The sequence below is a fragment of the Triticum dicoccoides genome, chromosome 3A, assembly GCF_002162155.2.
Source record: "Triticum dicoccoides isolate Atlit2015 ecotype Zavitan chromosome 3A, WEW_v2.0, whole genome shotgun sequence".
In the NCBI taxonomy this organism is placed as follows: Eukaryota; Viridiplantae; Streptophyta; class Magnoliopsida; order Poales; family Poaceae; genus Triticum; species Triticum dicoccoides.
Window position 1 is genome coordinate 130,033,720 of NC_041384.1, and position 7,687 is coordinate 130,041,406.

Here is a 7,687-nt window from a genome sequence, read left to right on the forward strand (position 1 = left end):
CCTGCCACTAGGCATGCAACTTCAAGTGTTGCCCTTGTTTGCAACTGGCATTTGTTTTATCAGAGGGCGGTGGGAGAGAGGAAGCAGTTACATGTCTGACAGTAGGCATGCAACTAAAAAATTGTTGCCCTCAACTGCAACTGGTCTTTGTTTTCTCGAAGGACGGTGCGAGAGGGGGGCAGTTGCATGTTTGTCACTTGGCATGTAACTATAAATGTTGTCCTCGATTGCAACTGCATGCCTACACAAACGACTGCAATTGACCTTTTTGTTATGTCGAAGGATAGTGGGAAAGGGGCGCAGTTGCATGTCTGCCAAGGCCGTGCCGCCCAACGACGAGAATCAGCTAGCGCTTGCCGTGGCGCGGCAGTCCGTGACGGTGTACATCGACGCCATCACGTGGGAGTTTCAGTTGTACACCTGTGGTATCTATCGCTTCCCTTGCTCATCCGAGGCGTCAGTGGCGGACCTAGCCCACTGGGCCAGGGTGGGCCAATAGTGTAATTTACATATATATTTATCTTTTCTTCTATTTTTTGGCCTTTATGCTACAATACTATAGAGGCTATTTCCATATCTCAGGGTGGGCCGTGGCCCACCCTGTCCACCCCCTACCTCCGCCACTGTGAGGCGTCGAGGATGAACCATGCCGTCATCATTGTCGGCTACAGTGAAGGTCCCGGCGAGAACAAGTACTGGATCGCCAAGAACTTGTGGAGCAACGGCTGGGGTGACTAGGGCTACATTTACCTCGCCAAGGACGTGTCATGGCGGACGGGCACCTGCGATCTCGCCACTTCGCCCTTCTACCCAACAGCTTGACCGATGCCGGCCAGCTTGCCGGAGGGGCTTTTGCATTCACCAACTGCTTATGTTGTTTTGTTTTATTTGAGAGAGGCCAATCAAGTTATGTTAAGTACTGGACTATAGTTCGTCGATCATACATACGTCACCAAATGATTGATGGATGTGTGGTATTGATTTTTTTCAGCTGTGGATAAGATATCAATAAAGTACAATGTCATTTGGCTTCTGCTATTTTTGGCATTGCGGTGAATTGTGTTAATCCCATCTACCCTCCAGTTTTTGTTTATTTATAGTCTCTGATACACCTGCTTTTTGCCGGACGCGAATTTGGTGAATATGGTTCCACCCACATTGCTTATGAATAGTAATTCAAAAAAAATACTAGAAAAAAATCTGATTTCTTTTTTTAATATACATAGTCAACCAATATAGCCCGATCAAAATCGGAAAAATATTGACCATATATTCAAATAATGTTGATCTTGTATTTGAATAATTGTTAATCAAACATTTGAAAAATGGTAAGAATGTGTATAGAAAAAGTGTTGACCATGCATTAAAAAAGTGTTAAATCCATATTTGAAAAATGTTAATCAAGCATTTAGAAAAATAATAAAGATGTGTATAAAAATATTGACCATGTATTCAGAAAATGCTAAATTTGTATTAAAAACTGTTAAACGTGTATTAGAAAAATCTTCTTGACATATACAAAAAATGAATAATGAAAAGCTAAAGAAACAAAGAAAACCAAAAGATGAAAACTAGAAAATAAAAAAATGGAAACCAAAGAAAAAACAGAATGAAAAATAATTCCAAAGAAACAGGTGCAAAAAAGAATGGAAAACAGTTAAAATCGATAAAGAAACATAGAATAACAAAAAAACACATTGAAAACAAGAGAAAAAAAACCCGAAGAGAAAAAGAAGGAAAATGAGTAAGAAATGAAAAACTGATAAATGCAATGAAAGAAACAAAGAAAAAACAAGAAAACGAAACAAAAAAACAGGGAAAACCGAATAAAAATGAAGCAAAAAGAAAGAAAAGAAAGAAAAATACCCAGTAAAAACTGGGAAACCAGGAAAAACTAGTTGAAACCAGGCTCGTTTCGCCCCAAGTAGAGATCCTTCCGTCTCGTGTGAAGCAAGATATAGCCTTTGCGAGGAAGGAGGTCATGACGTGAGTTGTGCATAGGATCAGCGATTTTATTTGGTGGTGGGCCAGTGGCGTCGGTTACAAACTGTGAGGAGAAACGTTGACAAGGAGAGGACAAATCTACAGCGCACGCTTTGAATCAGACGGCTACAGAGACAATTAAGGTCACATGGAGGGTTGTGGATGCAGCAAAGCAATTCATGATTGTTACTGGGGTTTGTCTATATAAGATATATAGATTCAACAGCCGCAAACCGACCCCAAAAGTAACTACTAAGGGAGTAACATTTTTAACTTGCTATGGCCTATGGGAAACATTAAGCGTCAGCTCAGATGGGAAGAAACTGTTTAGTCCAAACAAACAAAAAAACTAATTGATACAAAGAGCAAATGGTAACTTTCTTTTATTAACAGAGGAAATGTGATATCTGCATATATTTAAACTGAAATGCTAGTAGATAGGGGGAATAAGCAGCTGAAAACTTGTTGCAGATACCCTTGGCTGCACCAGATCAGTACAAAATTCAGGTCATGAAGAGAAAACTAGAAGAGCTTTACATAATTACATAATCTCAGCTCAGATTTACAGTAATGCCGATACACCGACAGATGGTGCCGTAGAGATGCAAACCCTCAACATTTGCATTCTTTGAGATAGTAGTCAAGGAACTTTGGTTTACACGAGATTTTCTCCTATAATCAGAGACGCGGAATTTCGTGCAGATTTACAAGAGTTCCCAATCATCCTCCAGACCATCTGATGAACAAACGACTTCATAGCAAATATCTACTGATTTCTGTGGTCTAAAGGGGACAGCCTGATGCACATTCATATCCTTCTTTGACCACCGGAGTTTATTTGACAAGCTCCTCATCAACACTTTCTGCAAGGAGAAAACATCGGTTGCCATGCTTTTGCGTACAAAGTAAAAAAAAAGTAAGAAGAATGGCGATAAAAGCAAGCAAAATGAGTATATATGAGATATTTATTTGCTTTCGAATGCAATTTCTCCAAGCATGTTTAGTAGATAAATTCAGAAAGAGTAATACAGCCTAGTTATTTCACACAAAAGGACATGATGCTGTAATTGCATTAATCTACTACCGCAACCAATTCTTATTATGACCACAGTACCACCATATTTCAAGTACTTGGTACCTTGAATGATGTGTTTTTAGGTTGAGGAACTGAGGATGCATCTGCTTTGTTATATTTCATCAGCTCCTGGCCAACCCGGAGGTCTACATTAACAAAATCCGTGGTCTCGTCAGTAGACATATTTGGATCATCAGCACCAGTGAACACCTCTGCACTCAAGTAATGTGAAACAGTCCCAACAGACAAATTCTTTATGTAACCTATATTTAGCACACAGAAGCATTACATTATTGTCTGTATAAGTTAAGAGATTCAGAATATATTTTTTCGTTATTTGCCATTCTCTGGAAGCAGATTCAAATGTTGTGGAAAAACATAAAGTCATGTTCACACATTTCAGATTTTGGAAGGAAAAAAAGCTACAAACCGTGCTTTGTTGATTCTTCATGGCTGTTCGCACTGCATAATTCTGATTGCTCTTCACCATTTACCTTTCCAAGCAGAATTGCTCCATCAAAAGCAACTGTCAAAACATAAAAGTCATTTATAAATATTATTATGAAAATTGAGGGATTAGAGGACATTATTTGCTAAGATTAAAATCAAGTAATGCTCCTTGTTGAAATTGATTATTTTCAGCTCAGCGTACCCCCTCAAGGATAAAGATGAGCAAAATGACAATTTCTTGATTGTTTACCTGAATGTCCTGAACCATGGAGTTCAACTTGCTCGATGATTTTATTTCCGTTTGCTTCTTCAGATATATAATCTTGGACTACGGTGGCTTGTTCTGTTAGGACATATTAATTCAATAAAATCAGTCGGTGAATTGAAGTATTGATGGCAGCAGGAAGTGGACAATAAATGTTATAGTCAGTAACGTGGCAATGGTTTGGCTCCATAATTCTGAAGAAATTACAGTACAGCTATTTTCTACTCCCTCCGTTCGTAAATATAAGTCTTTCTAGAGATTTCACCAAGTGACTACATACAGAGCAAAATGAGCGAATCTACAATCTAAAATATGTCTACATACATCCGTATGTTGTATTCCATTTGAAATGTCTAAAAAGACTTATATTTTGGAACGAAGGGAGTATTTGAGACAGCTAACCATGCTTTGCTACATCACAAGTAGTCAATTACATGTAAGTCTATATTGAAAGGCCTCTATGATCTGAGTAAATAAGATAAGGAAAGATAAACCCATACCAGGATATTGTCGTGATGTTACAGAATTCCATTGATTCCATAATATAATTTCCTCGTCACTGCTATCAGAACCCCCTAGTGAATTGTGATTTTCAGGAGTGCAGTTATCTGAGAGATCCTCTGAATTGCAAAAAGTAACTTCCTCCTTGGTGTCAGCAGTTCTCTCAAGTGAAATGGGGTCTTCAGAAGCACACATGGCTGCAGGCAAGAGAATAAACCATATGATCTGTTAGAACAATGGTGTCATCAAGGTTTGGTTTCTGGGCAATCAATACGAAAGCTAAGGGCCTGTTTGGTTTCTGCCTGCACTGACCCTGCCAAAGCATTGGCGAAGCCTTCGCCCGCCACCAGTTTGCCAATCGTTGGCGTAAAAATCAACGTTAAGCTGAACTAGGGGGCTGGGCAGGTTGGGGCTCGCCAAATAATTGGCTTCCATCCAAGCACTTGCCCACGGGAGTGGTCAACGCTAATAAATTGGCTGGGCAATTTGGGGTACCAATCGAAACGGCCCCTAAATGACAAGGAACTGGAACAGAAATCTAAGCAATCTTATGTGTGAGACAAACCTGGACTTGTAGATGAAACCGACTCTGTTTCATGAACATCAGTAGCAGTTGAGCCGAGAGAATGGTCTTCCGCGGTAACGAGAGATGAAGGATAACCAGAGAATTCTTCGTTAGGGTTAACTTGCTGCATTTTAACACATGTGGAGGGAGACTCGGTTATGGTACCGTTACTAGATGGATCAGTTAATGTCCCATGGTCTTTGTCCGGAAATTTATCATCAGGAGAGTGAGCGTAAATCAGCGCATGGATATCCTCAACTAGCTCAACAGCTTTATCGTGAGCAGAATCAAGATATTTGATCGGTAACTGTCAAATGTAAGACAAATCACTACCAAAGCATTGCCAAAAAATCATATGTCATGCTAAATATCTACCTGTAGGAATAAAATCAAGACAATTGTGCTAAGTGTGAAGGTAAGAAAGGCACTACCTCCATGAACTTCTTCATATTTTCTCCAAACCCATCAAACGTGATACCCATATCAAATCCATCCATGAGCGAAATAGAACCAATATAATCTGAATCCAGTCCTCTCGCCATTGGCTTTCCGTGTCAAGAAAAAGGCATAAATATCCTGTTTCTGCATTTAATGGTAGAAAATTTAACATTATTAAGCAGAAAAACATTAATTTTACCCCACATGATTGTACATTCTCGCATACCACATAGTCGAGGGTTGACTCCTGACTAAAGCACTGACGTAATAAACCATGAATAAAGCTCTTGGCACGACGATCACCACCTTGTAGTATTTGGCACTGAAGTTCTCTAAATTGGAGTATTTACCAACAATTTTTAAATATAACCTACTAGCAGGAAACTACCTTACAGCAAACAATTTTTTCCGCATATAACCTACTAACTGAAAATAAATAGGCATGCCTCTTGTTCCCGCTAGTAGGTGTTGATAATCCCTCGACCAAATAACACAGGGTAACATTTGTGGCGTTTATGTGGTTTTACGTTGATTTGAGGAGCAATTTTTTATGTCGCTGCCTACAGCCTCTGAAACCACGGAGCCGTTCATATATTTTGCTGCCTACAGCCTCTGAAACCCACCGAACCACAAGGGCCTGAAGTGAACTCCTCCCAAAATCCCAATAAAACCCCGGTACGCGGCCCTAAAAGGACTGACGGATTCAACAACATCAGTTGATCCGATTCAACAGCAGAGCACGTCAACACTAACAGGGGAACAGCAACGCCTCGGAAAAAATTGCAGAAAAAATCGAGCTGAAACACGAACAGACAATTTTTGGTTGTTCAGGGTTGAGACTGACTGACGGGCTAAAGCACTACTAAACCATGAGTAAAGCTATCTGCATGACGTCACCAACTTCTGGTAGTTGTTGATAATTCCTCGACCAAATTACATAGGGTAGCATTCGAGTAGCAACTTTTTTACGGCCTTCCATCCGCAAAAACACCGAGCCGTTCAGACATCATCAGGGAAACCAGGCAAAAATTATCCAAGGGCCTGAAGTGAACCCCTCCCAAAATCCCAACAGAACCCCAGTACGCGGCCCTCCCTAGAAAGAGTGGCGGATTCCACGACATCACTTGATCCGATTCAACAGCAGAGCACGCCAACACTAACAGAGGAACAGCAGCGCCGGGAAAAATCCGAAGAAAAATCGAGCTGAAAGACGAACAGCTGCCTGTCGATCGCCGCATCATCGAACTAATCGGGAACCTAATCACTTGCCAGAGCAGGAAAAAAACAACAGAGATACAAGAAAAGAGACGCTCTCACCTCTTGGTTGCCGCCGGCGGCCACAGGCGGCGCGCGGAGAGAGAGCTGCGGCCGCGGCTTCTAGGTTGTGGCCTTCGCACGCAGGAGAGAAGAACGAGACAACAACAACAAAAGGTCGAAAAGCTAGGGAGTATAATAATAATAGTATATAATAAATAAAAAAATACTACCTCCGTTCCTAAATATTTGTCTTTCTAGACATTTCAAATGACTACTACATACGGATGTATGTAGACATATTTTAGAGTGTAGATTCACTCATTTTGCTTCGTATGTAGTCACTTGTTGAAATGCCTAGAAAGACAAGTATTTAGAAACGGAGGGAGTACTACAGAAGAGCTCAAGTGCGAATCTTTTGGAGCACGAACTCCTCCTCCCGTGTGCCTTGCGGCCCGAGTTTCTGCCGCCGAACCAACTCCCGTTCCCGTAGCCTTGTAGGCTTCTGATTCTGATCAAGCCGGTCGCCCTTTGGGATCGATCTCCTCCGTTGATACGAGTCCTCGAGTATGCAGTGTGTGTTGCGTTACATGGAACGGAGTCTCTGACGGAGAACGCAAACACCCCGTGACAAAACTTATTATTATCCCTCTTCTTTTCGCGAAAAAGGCTACAAAAGTTATCCGAGTAGGAAAAAGACCTGCCGGATGACTGTGCTACGAGTTAGACATACGAGCATGTGGTTGGTTGCAAAACCGCGGATAGCGTTTGTTATTTTACTTGGTCGAAAGAGTTAAAAAAAACAGCACTACGACACCAAAAAACAACTACAACTATTACCGGGGACAAAATTTCGTGTTTTGACCCTTTTGACAAACAATTTTAGGATCTGACCCTAGTTTGAAATTTTCTCAGGATTTGATCCTTTTTCTTACCGTCAGGGCCTCTAACAGTAGGGTTAGACAGCCTACCGCCAGGGCCCCTGGTGGTAGGGTACTTATCCACGTCAACACGCGGAAACGGCCGCCGTCCCCCTCCATCGCACCCTACCGCCAGGGCACCTGGCGGTAGCCTGTCTAGCCCTACAGCCAGAGACCCTGGCGGTAGGGTCCGGGGCAGTTATTTCCGTCAAAACCCTCGCGCCCCTGCCCATCTC

The 7,687-nt window shown here is 41.6% G+C and overlaps 1 protein-coding gene across 3 annotated transcripts; it reads right to left on the reverse strand.

Moving 5' to 3' along the window:
* Positions 1-2,387: 2,387 nt before the first annotated feature.
* LOC119267566 lies at positions 2,388-7,029 on the reverse strand. 3 transcript variants are annotated; one of them, XM_037548979.1, is made up of 10 exons: positions 6,927-7,029; positions 6,595-6,764; positions 5,271-5,421; positions 5,005-5,146; positions 4,840-4,905; positions 4,274-4,471; positions 3,759-3,851; positions 3,489-3,584; positions 3,122-3,321; positions 2,388-2,846 (listed from the first exon to the last, which is right to left on the reverse strand). In XM_037548979.1, exons 3-10 carry the CDS (start codon positions 5,379-5,381, stop codon positions 2,688-2,690), a joined length of 1,065 nt encoding a protein of 354 aa, XP_037404876.1. In that variant the 5' UTR covers positions 5,382-5,421; positions 6,595-6,764; positions 6,927-7,029; the 3' UTR covers positions 2,388-2,687. The 3 variants fall into 3 exon arrangements, with proteins under 3 accessions (XP_037404876.1, XP_037404875.1, XP_037404877.1); XM_037548978.1 differs by having other exon boundaries at positions 4,840-5,146; positions 6,927-7,027; XM_037548980.1 differs by having other exon boundaries at positions 3,122-3,204; positions 4,840-5,146; positions 6,927-7,019.
* Between the last annotated feature and the right edge of the window lie 658 nt (positions 7,030-7,687).

Coding starts and splice junctions, on each gene's coding strand:
- LOC119267566 (XM_037548978.1), bottom strand. CDS start 5,381: ATGGCGAGAGGACTGGATTCAGATTATATTGGTTCTATTTCGCTCATG. Junction 4,472..4,839: donor GGTTTCATCTACAAGTCCAG/GTTTGTCTCACA, acceptor TCTTGCCTGCAG/CCATGTGTGCTTCTGAAGAC. Junction 3,322..3,488: donor TGAAGAATCAACAAAGCACG/GTTTGTAGCTTT, acceptor TGCTAAATATAG/GTTACATAAAGAATTTGTCT.